The sequence below is a fragment of the Musa acuminata genome, chromosome BXJ2-4 (genome assembly GCF_036884655.1).
Source record: "Musa acuminata AAA Group cultivar baxijiao chromosome BXJ2-4, Cavendish_Baxijiao_AAA, whole genome shotgun sequence".
Taxonomy (NCBI): domain Eukaryota; kingdom Viridiplantae; phylum Streptophyta; class Magnoliopsida; order Zingiberales; family Musaceae; genus Musa; species Musa acuminata.
This window is the reverse complement of record NC_088341.1, coordinates 32,961,812-32,983,308: the sequence shown is the minus strand read 5'-3', so window position 1 is coordinate 32,983,308 and position 21,497 is coordinate 32,961,812. Positions and strand designations below refer to the sequence as shown.

The window sequence follows — 21,497 nt, the reverse complement described above, 5'->3', positions numbered from 1 at the left end:
ACAAACACAAAAATAGACATAAATACGATTGGACAAGTACTACAAAGGCCACTGATAATTTTGGTTGGACAAAAAGATATTATCGTAAAATTGAACAGATACCAATAAAGGAATCAAAGATAAAAACAATCACAATTTACCAAAAATATTTTCAGAATATCATATTATCATATCGGTGTGTCAAAACTGGCTTCTCCGCAATTACCTTAGTATTTTAGTTTAGGCTATCTTTCTTGTCTACGCCATTCTCAAGCCTTTTATTAGTATAGCAGAATTTGTATATTGATCACTTTGATACTATGGCATTGCCTGAACATTTAACTCAAAATATTTATGCAAAAAAATAAATAGTATACCCAATTAGCCCCATACACTAACTCAGTTTTTCACGCATATTTCACATGGAACTAAACTGGAATCTCATATACTAATTCAGATCTTCACGCGTATTTGATCCGAAACTAAACTGGAGTATTTACGATATGCAGTGCAAATATAAGCATCTCCTGAGGTTTCTAAAAATGAAGATAATTGTAAAACCTGTGTTATTATTGACAGAACAGAGAGACAAACTAGAAACAACTGAAAGAAATGTCCGCATGTGCTATTCTCATCTAATTATTTTTTTCTTGGACAAGAAGAAATAGAATCTCCAAAAATGTGTAATCTGTTGCAGTGAAACCCCAAAACATGACACCATGAACTCAACAGCTGCTCTATATAATCCACAGCACTGCTGCAGCAAACATCCACATTCCCCCACTCTGCTCTAAACCGTGTGAAGAAAGCATTCTGCAAACCAGCTACATCAAACTAGTACGTATCGTTCAAGCATAAGATCTCATGTTTTAGTATTACTTGGTAGAATAAGAGTGTTGTTGTATATGTCAGCTTCTTTGATTTTATTCTCTAATGCTTGCAAAACAGGTAGTGGTGCTCAAGATCCCCACCATGGATGCTGCTGCTGATGTCCGAGGTATCATTTAACTTTATCGATTTATGGTTTTAAATGGTGATTATTTTTGCCTCATAAATAACAATTCATTGCATTAGGTTGCAATTTTTAAAGTTTTCCTGTTAAGAATTGGAATTGATGAGAAACAAATATGTGATGAGCCTACAATGTCGGAGAATGAAAATTTTGCATTCAAAGAAAATTGTAGAATGTGATTCAGATGAAGATTAGCGAGAACCTTACTGTCAAATTTTGTGAAAGAAAGATATATGGGTTATGGCTTTGACCTTAATATTGCTAGGTGAATGTAACAGTTCCAACAGTTAGGCTTTTGTACATGATGCAATGAGATGTGTTTTTGGGTTCAGGAGCTGTACCTTTAGTTGCTGATGATAAGGAACAGAAGATGGACATTGCTGCAATCGGGAAGAAACTGAAGAAATTTTCCATGAACGACTTGGGATCAGTTGGACCAGTCAAAGAAGAAGAAAAAAAAGGAACATACGAAGAAGAAGGAACATATGATGAAGGAGAAACAGATGAAGAAAAAGAAATAGATGACAAAGAAGAAACAGATGAAGAAGAAGAAATAGATGACAAAGAAGAAACAGATGACGACAACGACGACAACGACGACGATACAGATGTGGATATAATAAACTGAGTACTGATTTCAGAACATGTTTTACTGATCCCAATATGATCAGTCTCAGACTGTCAATAAGCAAGGCATTTGTCTTGGAATAAATCCAACTTGTTGATTCCTGTTTTGTTCTTCTGACATTTTACTGGATCAACTCTTTTTACATGCTGAAATGCCTGTCTGTGTGGAATATATATTAGACTTGATTCATATAAAAAACAAGAGACAAATGATATGAGAATTCGATGACCAAATGCTCACAAGATGTACAACTTCAGGCAATAAATGCATGAAACTTCTGAGATGCAAGAAGGTTCTTTTCTTTTCTTATCTTTTCAATCACAGTCATGAATCAATTGAAAAACGAACAATGGTGTATCAAAATTCAACTGTATAGTCTGAGTATCTTCCAACTATGATGATATGTCGAGCTCTGTCCATGCCAAAGGAGATTTCTCGAGAACAACAAAAATGGTGATGTTGATGCAATCTTCTAACACAGCAGCCATTATCTCCATTGATGTCTTTTTGATGGTTGGTGTTCTAAAATTTATCTATCTTCTAGCAATATTATTTATTATAAATATAATAAGTGAAACTAGAACTAAATTGACGAACATTTCATGAGATTCCTATCAACATGGGGATCCGAAATGATACCGGTTGAATTTATTATGAACAAGATTAACATCATCATTTCTGTTATTTTTGCAAGCAAAGAGAACTGTTTTTTATTGAGACTTCATTCATCTAAGTAGTAAAAGAACAATCCTCAAGCCTCCATTGCTTGCTAGGTTGAGCTCATCAAATGTGGTTTTCGCATAGGAATGCCTCTTGATGATTAGTTCTTCAGATTCTGATCTGTTTTTTGTTCTTGGACAAGAGGAAAGAGAATCTTCAAAAAGGTGTGATCAGTTGCAGTGTTAACCCCAAAACCAGACGCCATGAACTCAATAGCTTCTCCATACAAAGCCACAGCCATGCTCTACTCTACAGTGCGTATGAAGATGAAGAAACTAGTATGCATCATTCAAGCATCAGATCTCATGTTCTGGCATTCCTTGATAGAATAAGAGTGTTGTTGTACATGGAAGCTTCTTTGATTGCATTCTCTAATGCTTGTAAAGAAGAAGGTGCTGCTCAAGATCCCGGCCATGGTTGATACGGGGACACAGCAAAAATGTCATGTATGCTGTTGCCGATGCCCATTGACATAGTATCAATTGAACTGGTTAAAGAAGAAACAGAAAAAGAAGAAAACACAGATGGTGCAGAGTGAAAATAATCACAGTAATAAACCGAGTAATGATGTTAGAACATCTTTTGCTTATCCCAACATAATCTGTTTCAGACTTTCTATAAGCAAGAAATTTGTCTCCCAATAACACCATCTTGTTGATTTCTGTTTTGATCTTCTCATTTGTTACTGGGTCAACTCTAGTTACACAAGTGATATGGAGGACAAAAACAAATCAGGATGAAGATACTGTACTTAGGTCACAGAACAAATATATTACTGTTTGTATAAAAAAACATCCTTCAATCAATGCAACTAGTGACAGGTAAACATTTGATTCCCTCGTGCAAGGCGGTCATTCACATTCGGCTGTCCCAGCGATTGACCAGAATATAATTGCCATTATCTCTATTAGGTAAAATGTCTGAAATCAGAGGAGATCACTGTTAGAACATTATGGTCATAGAATCTTGAACATTGACTGAATCAAAATCCTTTGTGCCTGCAGATCATGTTGCTTGAATATTAATTACTTTTTAAGTGATAGGACAAACCACAAGCAATGTCTACATAAGTATAATTTGAATTACACAATTCAGGTTTTCAGGAACTTGTACTGAAAAATCGTGTGGTTGAATCCAATGAAAGAGTTAAATACCCAACAGGTCTCTGTAAATTGGTTCAGAATCTTGTTGAGCTTTTGCACCAAGATAAAGCTCGGAAATTTGCACAAAATTATGTCTGGAAATTTCAAGATAAAATGTTAGAACAAATTCTTGTTTTTCAGTGTGCTCACACCAGGAAGGACTGCTGATCTTCCACACTTCCTGCATATCTATAAGGACGATTGTTACCGAAGGATCGAGTAAGTGATGAATTCTTTCGAAGTAAAATGAAATGGTTGAAGGGGAACAGGGTTCCTGTAATACAGCATACCATGGCAAACCTTAGTGCATGAAAATGGAATACGAAAAGCAACAGTGTACAGTAATTGTGGACTCACGGTCGAGGCCCGTATATTTTGACTTGACGTATGTGTGTGTCCCTTCCATTTAGATGATTGGATAAAACAGCAATTTGGAGCATAAAAGTATGAATAAAGGTTTCCCTGCAAGATGAAAGGACAATTTAGTGCAGTTCTAATTCACAAGTTTGGATACTCGTAAGATGAACTGTCTTGCTTCCAGTGAAGAGCCTCATTATAAGTGCAGTATCTTCAATCTGACACAGCTGTCCCAGTAGGCAGGTAAAGTTTTGGACCTGCTTAAATATCTGGCAAAAACATGATATGTTGATTTTTTTTTTTTTGTTGAAATCAGTATGCATCGTTTGAGACTTTGAGTGCTGGAGGTCGCTATTTCAATCAGAAATTTTCAAATTTTGTAATTTCTACAACATGAATCTGTTCCTTTTTCTTTCTGATATATTCATTTAACAATCAAATTATACGGAACATCTCAAGAAATATATATACAATAATAAATAATAACACATATATGCTGCCTTTTTCATCCATATTGACCAAGTAAAATATATAATAACAAACATCACATCATACAAGGTTACATGTGCTGATTATCAGATTGCTCCATATAACAATTTCTTGATGTTTGAAAAAGTTTTTTTCCCAAAACCCGAGTACACTTAAAGAAAAATTGAGGCTTAAGACATTTTTCTAGGAGTTAATAAGAGGCTTTGTATTGGTCGTTGCCTATCAAAAGGGACACGTAACCTGTCTTCAATTTATTTAAAAAAGTTGAGATAATTTTTTTCTATTATCTTCCACCATTATTCTTCTGCACCTCTTTTTCCTTATTTAATCTTTTTCTGTATCCTAGGGCTATGCAGAAGTTATTCTAACTGATTCACCTACTATGTAAAGAACATTCAACTTATCAGCAAAATGAGAATGATCAACTTGAAAATGTAAAGTGCACTGAATTGACACAAATAACAATGGTATTATAAAAGAGCAAAAAGAAATATTTTAGTATCAAATAAATGCAAAAGCAAGCAAGGAGATTGAAATATCATTAGTGAGACTTACCGGGGATCATTACCAGACAAAGAGATATGGACCCAACCAACTGGCTTCACAAGCTCCACAGTTTTTATCTCCTGTTACACAGGAGTGCAGAAACCAAATTATTCAGTCCAACAGTAAAGTTCAATAATCAGATTATTGACCTATATGAAAATTCAGCTAGTCCCAGTAATTCCAAGATCAGCAAAACTGCTTAGTGGTTCTACAATCATTTTCACTCACTCGATTATTACCAAGGTCTGTAATAACAAACTTTCCATTGTAATGGTAATGTAGAACTTATAACTTACAGAAAGAAAGGAAAAGAACTAAATTGGGAAGGAAGAGACACCTTTAGGTTGTGGAAACCATCACCAGCACGGATTGAGATCTTGCTTGGTGTGTAACTCTCATCCAACTTGAAATCCACATAGAGGACAACCAGCTGAGCCAGATGATTCATATCACATTTAACAACAAATCAAGATTAACAAGAAAACAGTGACTCAAACTCAAGCGGTTCCAAATAAAAAAAAGGTAAAGGGACGGACATAGGAACACAACCTGCAGCTTAACCTTCTTCTGAAACTGGATATTGACCAGATGGGGTTGGGCTCCATCCGATCTGAATCAATAAACAAACTGATCACTAATCTATCCACTATAACCAGCAAAAGAAAGATTTCACCAGCAGTTTTTCTCGAGGGTATCCATTTATCATCGAACATATATCAACATTTAAAGCGAAAAAGATTTAACTTTTTCATATTCCTCATCGATCTTTTACAAAACTAATCGAGAAAATAATGTTTTCAGTTCTTTCTTCCACGGAAAGGTGGGAAAATGATGCATTGAGAAAGATGAACAGGGGAAGAGTGATTATTTAGCTCCCCAGCAGTGTAGCAATTTACTAGAAAACGCGGTTCTTCCATTTAGGGTTTGGTCGATTCGTACAAATTCAAAGAGGGTAAAACGAGGAAAATCGTAACTTTGGAAGATATCGAAAGACACAATGGGGAGAGAAAGAAGGAATTCATCTTAACTGCCAGTAGGTATCGAGGTTTTCGTCGCGGAGGGAGAGGACGCCGTTCCCGGGCTTGCAAGAGCTGACGCTCCACGCGGCCTTCTTCGCCATCTCACGGAGATCGTCGTCAACCGACAGCTGAGGACTCCCCGTCAGCTTCCCCGCGGCCGTCGCTGTCTCCTCTTCCCCGTCCGATTCCGTCGCCATGGCCGCCTATTCCCACCCTTTCTGCAAACGCTTTGCGGAAATCTATTTCAAATCCGTCCTCTCCCGTATATATATATATATATATTCTTATAGGAAAAAAAAGTCAACCGCTTTTAATTAAATCTTAGTTGATTGCTATAGATTTTAAATCAAATGTTAAGTGATGATTAAAACTCACCTATAAATCTTTTCACTCGTCTCTTTTGATCTCTACAAAGCCCTTGGAGTCTTGGACGAACTCAAAAAAATTATTACAACGAACAGGGCTTTCCTCGAGAGCGAGATAATATTGATAAAATGATTACGATATCATTTTAGTTATACAAAAATTAAAATAAAATAAAGATGAAGCTAAAGAGTAAATCATGAGAGAAGATATCAAGGAGAAATCATCTAAATTTAAATATATTGTGACTAAGAAATAAATAAATAAAAACTAATATGAAGATAGTGTTACAAGGCTACCCAATTAGATGTGGGGAGATAAATCTAGATGTAGATGTTAGATATAACAAGGATCCTATTAATAGTGAATAATGTTAGAAAGTTTTCACAAAAATTTCTTAATTTTGGGAGCAATATTCCACTAAGGATGCTTAGATGACAGAAATTGTTCATTTCATTCATCCCTACAAAAGTGTGTCATTTGTGGGTTATCATCCCAAATATTGGTGTTGTAACTATTCACAATGATATGAAAATTATCTTTAATATTATTGATAAGCTTATGTATTGATTTGTAGGTAGTACAAGTGTTGTTAAGGATAGTAGAAGTTTTGTTAATATTATGAGGGAGGGATCTAAGTGTTCAATATTATGAAGGATAATTTTCTTGACCACAAGAAGGTCCTGAATACTTAAGCCACCCTTGTATCTTACCCAGTGCTTACTTATGCCACCGTTGTACCTTACCAAGTGCTTTGTCGATCAAAGTACTTTGATATCTATCTAGTAGCAGACATTTAGAGAGAGAGAGGTAGGTTCCAACATATTTCAGAAGTCAACTGCCCTCTTTGATGCTTATTACAGATAAAAAGTGTTTGGTGTCAAGATTGTAATAGGAAGGGAAATAAATAGTAGACTTGTCTGACTTTTAGGAAAGTGAGGGATTCAAAAATATCCTGCATCTACTCTTGAACCAATTAGATTGTTCATCATTGATCAAGCAAGGGAGGCAACACAGGCAGCAATGCATAGAATCCAAAAAAACAGAATCAAAAGCCTTTTCCAAATCCAGCTTCAAAAGAACCTATGGAATTCTGTCCTTAAGAGTGAATGAATGTTTCCTATTAGATTGTTCAGATTTGATGAAGAGTTACCACAGGATCTATCTCCACAGAAAGGGAAATGAACAGCAAAACAAGATTGCCTGGAAAAGCAGAAACCCTAAGAAGATGAATACACAATTGGAAGTTTTGATATCATCTAATAAAAATGGCCATGGACTCATCAACAAGAAGTAACAACAGGCAACAATCTTTTACTGATGTGAGATTTAGAAAGAGACTGCTCTGTGAATTCAACATAACTGGAAGCACCATATTTCTACAAAGGAAACATATTGCACTCAATGAACAAATTATATGCTATTGATGTACACACTATATTTGCTACAAGTTATAGTTGCCTTGCAAGCCCCAGATATGCCAAGTGATGCATCACAGTGCTTGCCTATACAGAGAACTCATCTCAATGGCACCAAAAATAGGCAAAAACAAAAGGACTAATTCTTGAAAGAATTTTTTAGGGTCCGGATTGTGATCATGAGTTGTTGCCTTTCGCCTTCTACTTCTGCAAACTTCAGGCTCATCTCAGAGTATCTTCCCTGCATTTCTTTCAGTTCAGATTCCATCGATTCATTTTGTCTTTTTAGCACTGCCATTTCACTTAATACATCTGCAGTCCTCTTTTGTTCATATTGATTTGCTTCATCAAAACCAGTTCCAACACGCCTGCTGAGACAAACACCACAGGTAAGAAAAATGAAATCTTTATTAATTCTCACATAAAGAGTTGCTTGAAATAATTAACCAACAATAGAAGTTCAAACTAGAGCAGGGAAGAGGACAAAAAAATGACAGCAGGTCTTGCTTCAATAGTCACCTTATGAGCAATGCTTTATCAGTACCATCTGCATTGTATAAGTGTTCTTTATCTTCCTTTGACTGCTGCAGAAAATCTATACTGCAATTAGCTTCATCTTTACTAGCATATTTCCAACTCTGACGGAAATGCTTTTCATCCTGCAACAGTTTCTCCTTGATGTTAATCTTCATTAGTTCAAACAGTACACAGATGGCCAAAATCCAAGTGTTCAATACACATGCATACATACAATCAGCCTTGCATTTTGACATTAAGCAGAATCTCATTTACTTTTTCATCAAATGAAATTTGATAAAACTTTAATATAAAGTAGGTTAATGAACAAAGTCCAATATTCTGCAAAGATTAAAAACAGCGCCCAAGGTTATGGACATTTTTCATATTAACATAGACCAAATCTGTCATGCTTAGCTCATAGCTACAGTTTTCTGTATAAGGAAACAAAATCAAAGAAAATTTTACTAAAATAATTTATTGCAATCACCAAATATCTAAATTTATCTTCCTGAGGATAGTATTGGAAGTCAAGAAATTAAGAAAATATGAAATAAGTTCTTAAGCTAGTTTGCACATTTTGAAACGCAAAACCAGGTCAATTTAATAACACTGTTATAAATAACGGATCAATTAATTTAGTACAAATTAAGAATAAAAAATTTCCTGACCTCAGTTTGCAAGCCTTCACAATAACTCAATTTTCTTATCAAATTCCGATATAGTTCTTTGCATTTCTTTAATTGGATTGCTGAGATCCTTCTTCAACTCTATGGATGAGTCAATTAACATTACTTGTCGCTGATGATGATACGCATCATGGTAAGTTCAAGACAAATGGCATATGCTAACAAAAAAGATTTGAACAAAACAGGGATGTGCATGCAATATTGTTTATAAGCTAGTGTGTTTTTGTTCTTTTAAATGGCTGTGCATGAGTAAGTGCATGGATACATGTGCTTGCTGAAACAAAAGACTACTGACTCTCTCTGCATTGTGGGTGTGTGCCTGCATCTGTGTGCCATGTGCTACTGAAGGTGGGGTTTGTTTCTATGTTCTATGGTACATTACTCCCATCTCCAGTGGTATCATGATGTGCAAAACTAAATCTATCATTCATGTTGTTTTCCTTACATTTGTAGTCGTGCTTGTGTAGTAGTCATCTACTTTTTCCTCCCTGCTGGTCGTCATCTGTTCCTCCAAAAGAACACCCCTCGAGTGGTAAACTGATTTTCTCAGATTCTGTTTTCCCAACTCAATTTCATCCAAGGCATGCTTCAAGTCACCGTGCTGCATTGTAAGAGTTGTTGCCTCAGATTCCAGCATTGCTATCATAGCATCTTTTTCATCTTTTATCTGTCTCAGTTTATTCATTTCCACCAACGATTTATTTACTTCTTCCCTCAGTACTGCTATCTCATTCTTAAGCAAATCAATTTCCAAATTTTTATCTTGCAAAGACATCTCGCTTCCTTTAATAGATGTCCTTAATAGTTCCATCTCTTTTTCTTTCTCTTCATTTTGTTCAAAGAGAAGAGATTTCTCTGATTTGAGCTTCTCCATCTCAGTTTTGAGTGATTGCATTTCCTCTAAGGAGTTTCTTTGCCTTGCTTCCTCGGACATCTTGTATTTCTGAAGCTCTCTCTTCTTGTCTTGGAGTTCCAACAGTAGCTTATCTGCCTCTTTTGATTTAAAATCTATTAGGCCTACTAGTTGCTTGAATTTCATGCGGTATTGATCCTGAACTAGTGCCAAATCTTCATGGGCTTTCTTCAAAAGTTCTTCCAGGTTGCTTTTTTGTGAATGCAAATCAGCAGCTTCTTTTAGTGTTTGCTTGACTATATTCTCATTCGTTTGAAATGTAGATGACATATGTGCAGAAAGACTTCTAAATTCCTCTTGAAGCCTCTCAACAGTGATAGAATTGTTCCATTTTGTTTTTCTCAATTCCTCTTCTGCTATTATGGCCCTTTTCTCTTGCTCAACTTTAGCATTTGTGATGGTTGCTATATCTTCTTCAAATGCTTCGGTCTGTTTCTGAAGTTCTTTCTCCAAGCATTCAGCATGAGATTCAAGGTCACTGATTATGGATAAATGTGCCGAACACTCATACTGCATCCTGAGTTGTTCTCGTAGTTGCATTTGTTCCAGCTTTGTGGTGATATCATGGTTTTCCTGTTTCAAAATTTCATAATCCAAGGCAAGCTGCTCCATTTGCATTTCAAGATCTTCTCGGTCTTTCCTGTAAAATTCTACTTCATTGTTAAGATCAATTATCTTGTTCTCGAGCGGGTAAGTCATCTTCATATCATCACGTTCATTGAGAAGTGCATCCAATGCATATTGCTCTTCGGTGTCATTTTGAGAAATTGTTTCGAGTAACTGCTGTTTACTTTCAGGTTTCTGTAGATGTGGAATTCCATCTCCCAATTTCAGTTCCTCTAGTTCCTTGTCAGTTTCTGTTTCGATGTCCATTTTGCTACATTTCAGACAAAGTGTCTCCCTATTTCTTTGTTCCAACAGTCCATCAAGATCTTTCACGGCAAGTAACAGCTCAGCATTAGCTTCTTGTGTCATTTTTAGTTGCAAGCGAAGATGTACATTCAGATTTTTCTCATGATCTAGCTCTTGCTTAATTTCTTCAAGTAAAGAAAGATGATCTTCTGCATCATGCTGTGAGAGAGTAGATAGAGTTCTATCAACTTTTGTTTTCTTTTCTGAGAACTTGAGCTCATCACATTCCTCTTTAAGTGCATCTCTCTCGTCCTTTAGGCTATTTAATTCCCTTGAAATTTCTTGTCCTCGCTTATTCTCTTTGATGATTTGCTTTCGGAGAGTCTGCAGCTCCAGATCTGATAATTCCAACTTTCTGGTCAAAATAACAATATCATTTCTTAATTTCTCAATGCTGTCCTCTGAATCATGAGACGTTTCATTTAACCCAGCATCACCCAGACTGGCTGTTGAAGCATCTGCACTTCCATCAGGGGCTGAATTGCCAGACCAGTCACCTGAACTGGACATCGGCTTTTTAGGAGTATCACCGTTGGTAAGCGATGACAGGAAACTAGTAGGATGATTACGGGTATTGTTATGCTTGATGCTGTTCTCTCTTGGTGTATATATTCCTGAACTGGTGTCCGAACCTGATGCTGATATAGCATCAAAGCTGTGACATTTTTGGAGGTTTCCATTGGAATCAGCATTATGGACAAGAATTTCCCTGCTCGACGAGAATTTGACTTGTGCCTGACTGTTAATATGTGAACCATCAACCTGTCGAAATGTATTAGTGAATATCATTGTTACTCATAGGTAATCCAGAAGTACTATGGAACATGTGCACTTATAAAGCATTCTCTTGGACTTTAACTCTCGAACAAATTTCCTACTAATTGCTTGAAATATATTCCAAAACAAGCATATCGATTACAAGAAATTCATCTCAATACCATGCACATTAAACTACTTCTTTTGGCTCCTTATAAAGCATGAAGTTCCACCGGTCTGTCAGATAGATAGTGATAAAGAAATGAAACAGGTATTAAGCATTCCACTAAAGTCCAAACATGTGACAATGGACAGCTTAGCTTTCGGGTACTCCTTCCACAATCATGTTTTGCATATTTGAATGATGCAGATACGGCAAAGTTGTTTCATCAAGGGATTCTTTTAATCGGCAAGCTTTTACTAACCTGGTGATGTATGGCTATATTATTTTTGTAAATTTTGCCCTACACTTACAATGTTGATGCCATTCACACCATTGGGAGCTTTGATGTTTTCCTCATTGTCGAACTTGCTTAACTGACTTTGTAATGTTCTTCTTTGCCGCTTAACTATCGTTTCTCCATCTTGATCACCTTCTCTGAGGAAATATTCACAGATAGAACTGAATGATCAGCAAATCCACAGTCAAACCATAAAATGTATTTCCCTAAGGATACTAGTCTCTGTTTGTAGTCTACCTTCCATCACCATCACCATCACCCTTCACTTTTTGAATGGTAATCTGTCATTTCAAACAAAAACAAGAATAATAAGGAAATATTCAGTCAAAATCCAAGTACTCGTGTGACCCTTGGATCACATGAAGTGCCTGATCCATTCGCCCCACTTGTTTTTTCTTTGTTTGGGCAACCCTGAGAGGTTCAAAGAAAGAACAATGGCAAGAATTATATTTTGGCAAGCATGTCAGTGTGGTCTATTCTTTATTTCTTGAACAGAGCTTGACTGAGAAACTTGTGATTTCTATTAATCTGCAGTGTCAGATGATGCATGAGATCAATGGTTATCAATTCAGAAGGTAGTGATGCTCACATGCAACATGGCTCCTGTATTTGATGCTTTGAGAGGAAGAGAAACAGAGGATGCCTTGAAGACCTCAGCATAATCCGCCAGGTTAACAGCAACCTCCCCCAAAACCTCAGCTTTGCTCGATCCCTGCGATCCTTTCGACGAATCAGTCATAATTGCTTGCACACAGCACACTATAAAGCACATCCGAAAGCGATTCGAGAATCTCTCATACAGCAGCTGAGAGGAGAAATCTGTAGACTTTGTCATCCATCTTGCCAGTCTTCGGATTGCGGACGAGCTTCACTGTCTCGTACACTGGATTCGCCCAGTTGCAGGTGCCGTCCACCGCCGCGACCTTCTCCGATCTCGCCGTCGGCTTGGCGACGTCCGCCGGGACCAGGCTGACCATCATCGCCTCCGACGCTAACAGCGGCACCTACCAGAATTCAACCACCCCAAAGGCATAATCTATCTACAGATCTCTGTAACATTTGTCGGTCGGAGTGAGAGAGTAAGATGAGCTGACAGATATGTGACACCAAACCGACCTGCGTCGCATGGAACTGCAACTTGAAGACGGCTTTGCTCCTGTTCTTCTCGCTCCTCCATCGCGCCGCCTTGAACATCTTCGACCTCTGCTTCAATTCTTCATCCTTAGGCCGCGGAATGCAGGGTGGTCACCTGCACCAACCGCACAGGAACCAGCACTTATTGTCAACACACTCTCTATGCACTCACAGCAGCAAAGAGAGTACTGCAAATGGGTGGGTTGGTGGATTTGAGATGCCGAGGCTCACCCCTAGGGAATACGATGGTTGAGGTGAAGAAGAGAGCAGGAAGACAACAAGAGAGCAGATCTACCAACTGAGCTATTTGTTTCCACACACGCACGCACTCTCTCTCCCTCTCTCTCCCTCTCTCTTCTCTGTAACAGTTGGTCTTTGCGGGAATAAAATAATACAAAGTTGAAGGCAAATGAGAAGCTTCTGCGCAATAAAAAAACATGAAGGTTTTGAAAAAAGGTGGAGTTGATCTGTTGATGTGAAAAAAGTAAAAACATATGTGGGGGGATTGCTTGAGAGTTGGGACTCCTACAACAAAGAGGAGGAGATAGATTTAGTGAGTGAGTGAGAGAGAGAGAGAGACAGAGGTTGGTTTGACAATTGGTGCACATTTATGGGCAACGTGATGTTGGCCTTTTGGGCATGTGTGGGGAGGAAGTCTTTAGGGCAGTAGGAGGAGGATTAAATGGATTCCATGTTAGATCGATCAGACCAGAAAGGATGAGAATGCATTAGCCACCCATTAAATATTCCAAAGATTTAGTGTGAAAGATTCATTTCTTGAGCTCATGAGCTTATGCTGTCTGTAAAACTTCATGGTTTCTGTGTCCTACTTATTTCCCAGACGAAAATTGATGTTAGTTTCTGAGTCAGAATCTATGAAGAGTAGTAGTATTTTAGGAACATATAATGTTTGGATTAGATTGACGCAAATCTCATGCTTCTTCTCGAGAAGCGTGTAGCACCAAAGTGGCATCATCTCCATTGCACTGCATGCTCCCACAGTCACGTGTCTCTTCCTCCCTTGCAGCAGATAAAAGGCCACTGCCACTGTCACCCAATATTGCCTGTGGAAGCACAAAGTGGACTTGGTAGGACTGTTCATGTTCCCCACTAAAAGGCCTCTGCATGTTGCATCTCTGGAACAAGGTCCTCTCCCGACATAACACATGTTTGGACCAATAAATCCAGACCCCCATGGCAGCATCTTCACCTCACAGAAAACAATGCAGGGTCACTGGAAGGCAAGCATCTCTTTTACCCACCCTAATCTACTGCACTCCATGGTCCCTGAAGATGTCACACCTGGGTTCCATGAGTTTGAGGCCAAGGAATCAGAGTGCTGGGGTAGCTAGATCTGATTCGGATTCCCTTCATTTCTTTCTCTTTGTTTGTATCGCAATGCTCCATCTTCTTGTTCTCATGCTCTCTGCACTTTGCCCTACCCTGATGGAAGGATTGAAGAAGGTTGGACTGACATTAATGGGTTGTGGAAGGACAAGGATGGAGGTTGAGTGATCACCTCCTCCATTGAAGTCCATAACTAGCATGAAATATTTCTTGGGGGTTGGAGGAATTCATTAAGGCTACAACTCAGCAGCCTAATGGTCTGTGTTTCGAGTGTGCTGTCCCATCTCTTCGCCATACATGTATATATTCCCCAACTATCATTTTGCCTATTGTGAGAAAAGGACTTTGCACCTAAAAGTTCCCTTTTTAATCTCCTATATTCTCCACAAAGTTGTTCAATCATTGAGATCTTTTATCTCTTTTTTTTCTTGTTCATCCTCAATGACCTCAGCATCCATGCTGCAAGAGCTCAAGGTACTCAGTGGTTATCTTGACAAACACTGAAAAGAGGAAACAAATGCCATCATGGCTTCAACCCAACAACTACTTCAAACTTATCTTTGAGTACCTCTTCTTCTTCTTCTTCTTGATGACTGTGAGAACTGCACTTGAATCGTGGTGAGAGTTTACTTTCATCACATTGGTTGTGCAGCATTTATGAGTCCACCTGGTGGGTGGCTTTGGATCTGACACAGGAAGCCAAAGGCTTGTGAACTTTTTATGGTGATCAGACATCAGACATCTAATTAATGGTACTACCAAGGCATGAACAGTTATGCCTTGAGTGATGTGTGTAGGACCTGCCCACAAGGTCTTTATTTCACCCACAGTTTTTTATTGCTTGGATCATTGACCTTTGGATTGAAGAAGAGAGCATGGCTCCAAAGATCATAAGTGAATTTAATGATTAATATAACTTAATCTAATAATAATATATTATTTTAAGATTGATTACATGAATTTTTGATCATCGATATATCGAGCTTAAAACTCTTGAAAGACTATAAAATCTTATTTATTTTTTATAATATAAAAATTTAACAGTCTCTATTTCCATCCCATGAACATTAATGTGTATCATAACCATAGTTGACATTATCCTGGTTTTCTCCCATCAAAAAAAGGTTTTCTATGAAAAAAATGAAAGCATATGCAAGGAAGATGTGACATGATTTGGGATTAGTTGACAACTTTTGAAAGTGGGTGCCTAATTCCAAATCATGATTTGGTAGGTAAGAGAGGGATCTCCCATAGAACATAAGGTAGTGTTAAGTTAAATCAATCTACCAAACCTAGTACAAAAAGATTGTGATGTGTGCTTCCTCCATTTCCCTTTAAGAATTCTAGAACAAAATTATTAGGATAAGTAAAGGAGAAATAGAATGCTAATCAATCATGCAAATGTTAGGACTTCAACTGAGGTTGAGGCTGGTTGATATGGATATGAAGGACTCATCATAACTCCACAAGGTAGACCAAGTATATTTCTTTGTTGATAAAGGCCAAGTAGTTTTCTAAGTTGGGTAGGTGATGACAAGCAGTATTCTCCTCTTAGGTCATTCCTTGGCATAAGATCTCTGATTTCTATCCTTATTCTAGCTTGCTTCTCTGAACAAGAGAGACATGATGCCAAACACAATCTTTGAATTATAACATGGTTGCATTTGTTTGCCACTACAACAACATGGTCATAATTGTTTGTGCCTCCCATGCACTACACTACACTACCCTACACCACATGTTATTATCCAAATAGTAGAAAGTATGCACTGATCTTGATGGAATTATTAAGGACTTTGGTAAGGCAGCCTGACCTTGTGGCCATAACATGGTTCATGACTGCACATGCAATGACCAACTTGGCCAATAAGTTAAAGAAGACACTTGAATCATGAGCACATTTGTTTATGCCAAGGAAGAATAGGAAATGTGTCAGACTGGTGACTAAGCTAGAGTGGAAATCTTTTGTGGTGCAGGCTGTGGGAATATTTTACAGCAAAAAAATCAAAGAAATCAGAATAAGGTTCACCTGAATTAAGCTGCATAATGTTCTAACTCAGTGGGTTTTGTTGTGTTGTAGCCATTTTCTATTAATGACAAAGTATACCATATTGTACTAATCTATTAGCTAGTCATGAGAATGCATTTGAAGTGTTTATTTAATCCAACATGAAATTTGAAAAATCCATGATCAGTTGTTCAAAATAAACTCAATTAAGCCATGAAAAATCCAAATATCAACCTACATTATTTCAATCTAAGTAGGTGTCAAGTGTTTTGACATTAGAAGAGCCTCAAACACAAAGAGGCAACACAAGAAATCATCAATCAACAATATTTATTTTATTTTATTGGGAAGAAGATTTTTATTAATTGAATAAGAAGACTAATTAGATCAATCATTTAATTGTTCTTGTCCACCTACCGACAACTAACTAGTTGTCATAATTTTTTGAATAATTTCAAGTACTAACTAGTACTCCTAATCTTGTTTTATACATATTGGTCATTGTGATAGACTCTTTTAGCATTGGAATAATTTATCAGTACATTGGTTTTTTTGGCACTTCCATTCTCTAATTCATAATAAAGAATGGTTAGGATGCATTAATTCCTCCAACCTTCTACTTCATGAGATCTTAGGAAAAATTGCTGGATTTTATTACATCCATATTCTATGCATGATTTATAACACAAGGAAAAAGGTGTGCAACAAAAAATTTTAATATATATATATATATATATATATATATATGTATATATATATATATATATATGTATATATATATAGCAGACAAACTTTATACCAAAAAATTAATTTATATATTTTTTTGTTGGAAAACTTCCTTGTTTGTGAAATTTGATAAGAACATGCTGTTGCTGCCATCAGAAACCTCTTTGTTCTATAGACTTGTATTATATTGAATTATGAACTTGTGGAGGCCTTTACAGTTCAGATACTGATTTGATTATGCAATGCAAAATTGGAAAGAAGAGTAAAGCAGCAACCAAAGAGATAAAGTTAGAAATGAATGCCAAGCATACATGCACTTGTTTTTATTAGGGAATAATTCCAACAAATCCCTGTAGCTTGATTAATTAAGTGGTCAATAACCCCAATTTTTTTAAGGGCATTTGAATCAAAAGAGAAAAAAATTTGAACACCTCACTTCTAATATTTTAAAGTGACTCTTCAATGGATGCTTGACTTGACTGCTATGGTTACTTTTTTTTTTCCCAATCTTTTTGTTTATAAACTGATAAAATTATTATTATTATTTTACTTCTCTTACTCTTTCTCACCATATTTTATATATTGCATTAGTAAATATAAAATAAGGATTTTATATAGCAAGAATTTTTATCTTGATTTTTTTAGTTTTTATAACATATTATATACCAATTTATATCATATGTTGTTTTTAGAAAAAAAAATTATATCAAATAACTTATATGGTGCTCGTATGATCCAAATATGAAACTTATCACTTATATAATATTATACTAATCAGATATCTCAACAAAAATATGTCATGTTAATATTGATGATTATGTATGTAAAAATGATAGTAACTCACAAATCAATTAAGAGGAAACAACATTAATGAGAATTTTAGATAATTCTAAATTCAATGAGCATGCTTCAGAATTTAATATAATTGTTTTTAGTGGCAGAAGGTAATTCTTACTTATCTTATTTATGTACCATGGGATCCTCAGCCAATCTACTTACAATTTATTTATATTTTTTGTGGCTATGCAATCAAATTGGATCCACTAATATATATATATATATATATATATATATATATATATATATATATATATATATATATATATATATATATATATATATATATATATATATATATATATATATATATATTCTTGAAAATTTTGATATTTCATCGTGCTTATGTCCCATATGCAGATGATAAATGCATACAAATCTACAAAATTAATTTGGACCAATGTGCTAAAATATTAGTATTTGTTAAAAAAAAGAGTAGGTCCAAATTAATATGAAATGAAAGTATTAACTAACTCAACTAATAAAGACCTTAATAATTTATCATAAGATTCTGGATTTGAATCTCGTCTTCATCATTTATTATTTAAAAGATAATATGATATTATCAAAGGGCCCATTGACATAGGTAGGATCCTAACCATAAAAAGACTTACCCTCATATGTCACAAATAAGTGACTAATTAATTTCTAAAATTTTATTGTGTGACCTCTATCACAACAACTCCGTTGTACAAAAATATTAGTATAACATTTGTTAAGTACACATCATGTGCTATAAATCATATACTACATATCATACATCTAAGTAGTGCCTTCATGCTATGCATATCATATGTCAATCTAGTCCATGATTCAATAGTGAAACTCTCCACTAGCAATTCAATCATATAGCTTCTTATTTGATTATTAAATTAGCATCATATTTTTAGTTTTTATCTTAAATTGTCATTTTAGTTAGATGTAATAAAGGGTACAAGCAGATTCATCATCTCTAATATGGAATATCTATAAGAATCCACTGACCTGCATGGAAATCTTCAATTTGTCTTATACTTTTTAGTATTTGAGTTAGATGTAATAAATGGTACAAGTAGATTCATCATCTCTAATATGAAATATCTGTTAGAATCCACTGGCCTGCATAGAAATCTTCAACTTGTCTTATACTTCTTGAAAGAGAGAGAGAGAGAGAGAGAAGAGAGAGAGAGAGAGAGAGAGAGAGAGAGAGAGGCCCAAATAATCCATTAGGAAAGGATCCATATGACATTGACCATCTGGAAAACTTAAGCAAATGATTCATGGGCTCTTGTATATCATGTGTTTGATAAATTTTCCAGCTCTTCTTTGTTTAGGATACCCAACACTTATCAAAATTATAATTAATTTCTCTAAAAGAGAAAAAGAGGTCAATATCAATTTTGCAAGTAAGAAAATAAATATTTGGTATCACTATTAATAATTTCTAATCACTCCAATTTTGCAATTTTAAGACACATCCAAGAACCTATAAATAAAAGTATCATTTTCATTGTGAACATCAAAATATAATATACAAGATCCTACATATTTTGTCCCCTCATGATGCATCTACAAATTTTCTAGATATTTAAGTTCTTTAAATTTAAAAAAAAAAACCACCTTGAATTTAGAGGTCAATTGTACAAATATTCTCCATATAAGAAAATAGAATTATAATTTGTGTAAATGGAGAACTTTTGTAATAGAGTTATAATATTTTTGAAAATGTGCTAAAACCACTGTAACCATATTTAAATTAAATTATTTCTAATATTTATTTTCTTAAATTTAAAATATTTAAGAAAATTGACCTCTAAGGTTATTATTATTATTATTTTTTGTGGATGTTTTGTATCCTTCGTAGTTCTCCAAACGTTCCAAACGATCACCAATCGAGAAAAGGAGGGGAGGGGAGGGGAGGGGAGGAGAAAGGATTGTCGTTTTTCTCGCGACACTCAACTCCAAAGGCCCCATGGACGACGACGACGAAGCAAGAGGGAGAGGTGTCGAACGAGGACACGAGAGGACGGGGTGATGGAGGGAGGCAGGTAAGGTGACAGGGAAGGCGACGAGTTGTGGCATCGGACGACGACGTAAACGATCCAAAGACCACCTCTTTACGTGCCAATGACGTAGCTTCACGTATATATAGAGAGAGCAGATGAACAGTCGCTGTGACGTTGTTGTTTGATTACCGTATCGGTAGTATCAACCTTTACTTGTCAACGTTGAGCAGATTGATCTTATTCTTATCTGTTTGTTAGCCACATTAGATTAGGGAGTTGAGGACTTTGCAAGCAATTGGTCTCTTCTCCACCTACTCCCCAGCTGAGATCTCCAACTGATCTGCTGCAAATCCAACAGTATCGGCTTTCTTTGGCCAAACTCAAAGCCTGGGGAACACGAAAGTAATGGCGATCAACAACCAACAGGTAGACACAGTGGAGTATAGGAGTGACATGAGAGATAAGCTGGTCACAGCTGGAAGACAACTCACGCGTCACTCTTAACTCCAACATTACTACTCATCCAAGAGGGACGCAGACAGCAAGGAGTACAAATATCACGGGGTGCATCATTTGCTGGAGAATCAGCACAAGTGGGATAGGTTGAGCTACCCACTACAGGAGTTGCTTGCAACCATGATGCTTCAAATCTAATACAAAGCCATCATCTATCCATCGATAGATAAAGAGGGGACAAATCAAATGATGGGTTGGCAAGTGCCAAGGAATGAACTCCAAAAAAAGGTGGAGAAGAAAGGTTCATTCATCATGATCACTTTCAGATACCTTCATCTGTCTTTTCCTTCTTGTTTCAGGGTTTTTAATGAACTAGCGGGATCAAAATTCAACGGAGAGCAGTACATGTTCTTCAGGTCAAGAACAGATATTTACACCTGCATTCCTTTAAGATTCAGAAATCAGGAACACAAGTCTCAGCAGTTCACCTAACCATAGGAAGTTTTCATCCATATTGCATCACCACTATCAGAATAAACCTCTATCCGCATTACATAAAACATATACATCCTTTTCTTGAGAGAGTAAATTAAACATGCACGTCAATCATGGCACCAACCTAACATATTGAACATCGGAAAGCAAGTCCTCCAGCTAAGTTGCAGGGTAGTGGAAGGACCTCAAAGTGTCTTACCATGAATTTTCTTTGTAGTGAAAGCAAAGAGATGATTAAGGCAAACAAATAGCATGCGGAAACAATCTCGAATCCCAATAGCTCAGGTGGAGTCATACGTCAAACAGATTCAGCAAAGCATGAAGTAAATCTACTGTTAGTCTCGACAAATGAGCCTAATCATGCGGCTTTGACAGAGAAAAGGCCATGAAGTACGTTTCATGTGGGTGGAAATGATTGCCAAGGCCAAAATTTTCTTGTGTCACCATGACTGTTTCGAGTACAGCTCGGCTCGACGCAATCCATCTTTGGAGTGCTTTGGTCTGAAATATCTAGGAATACTTGTCAATGTAACTTCTTTTCTTAGAAATCTAGTCTCGTCGGCAACTCAAAAGGTTAGTCATTCAAGCA

The 21,497-nt window shown here is 36.3% G+C and overlaps 2 protein-coding genes across 6 annotated transcripts; both read right to left on the bottom strand.

Annotated features, from left to right (window-relative positions):
• Positions 1–3,053: 3,053 nt before the first annotated feature.
• LOC135610393 (anaphase-promoting complex subunit 10-like) lies at positions 3,054–6,143 on the bottom strand. 3 transcript variants are annotated; one of them, XR_010486111.1, is made up of 7 exons: positions 5,902–6,140; positions 5,423–5,483; positions 5,211–5,303; positions 4,883–4,953; positions 3,839–3,943; positions 3,494–3,755; positions 3,054–3,337 (listed from the first exon to the last, which is right to left on the bottom strand). XR_010486111.1 is itself a non-coding variant. In XM_065104844.1 (6 exons), exons 1-6 carry the CDS (start codon positions 6,087–6,089, stop codon positions 3,686–3,688), a joined length of 588 nt encoding a protein of 195 aa, XP_064960916.1. In that variant the 5' UTR covers positions 6,090–6,143; the 3' UTR covers positions 3,387–3,685. The 3 variants fall into 3 exon arrangements, 1 of the variants encoding a protein (XP_064960916.1); XR_010486110.1 differs by having other exon boundaries at positions 3,054–3,259; XM_065104844.1 differs by lacking the exon at positions 3,054–3,337 and having other exon boundaries at positions 3,387–3,755; positions 5,902–6,143.
• Positions 6,144–7,546: 1,403 nt separating this feature from the next.
• Positions 7,547–13,588, bottom strand: LOC135610392 (uncharacterized). Of its 3 annotated transcripts, none has more exons than XM_065104840.1 (9): positions 13,286–13,588; positions 13,037–13,169; positions 12,721–12,924; positions 12,510–12,632; positions 12,158–12,201; positions 11,934–12,057; positions 9,324–11,465; positions 8,193–8,332; positions 7,547–8,044 (listed from the first exon to the last, which is right to left on the bottom strand). In XM_065104840.1, exons 2-9 carry the CDS (start codon positions 13,112–13,114, stop codon positions 7,813–7,815), a joined length of 3,087 nt encoding a protein of 1,028 aa, XP_064960912.1. In that variant the 5' UTR covers positions 13,115–13,169; positions 13,286–13,588; the 3' UTR covers positions 7,547–7,812. The 3 variants fall into 3 exon arrangements, with proteins under 3 accessions (XP_064960912.1, XP_064960913.1, XP_064960915.1); XM_065104841.1 differs by having other exon boundaries at positions 7,547–8,041; positions 13,286–13,587; XM_065104843.1 differs by lacking the exon at positions 7,547–8,044 and adding an exon at positions 8,861–8,990 and having other exon boundaries at positions 8,205–8,332.
• Between the last annotated feature and the right edge of the window lie 7,909 nt (positions 13,589–21,497).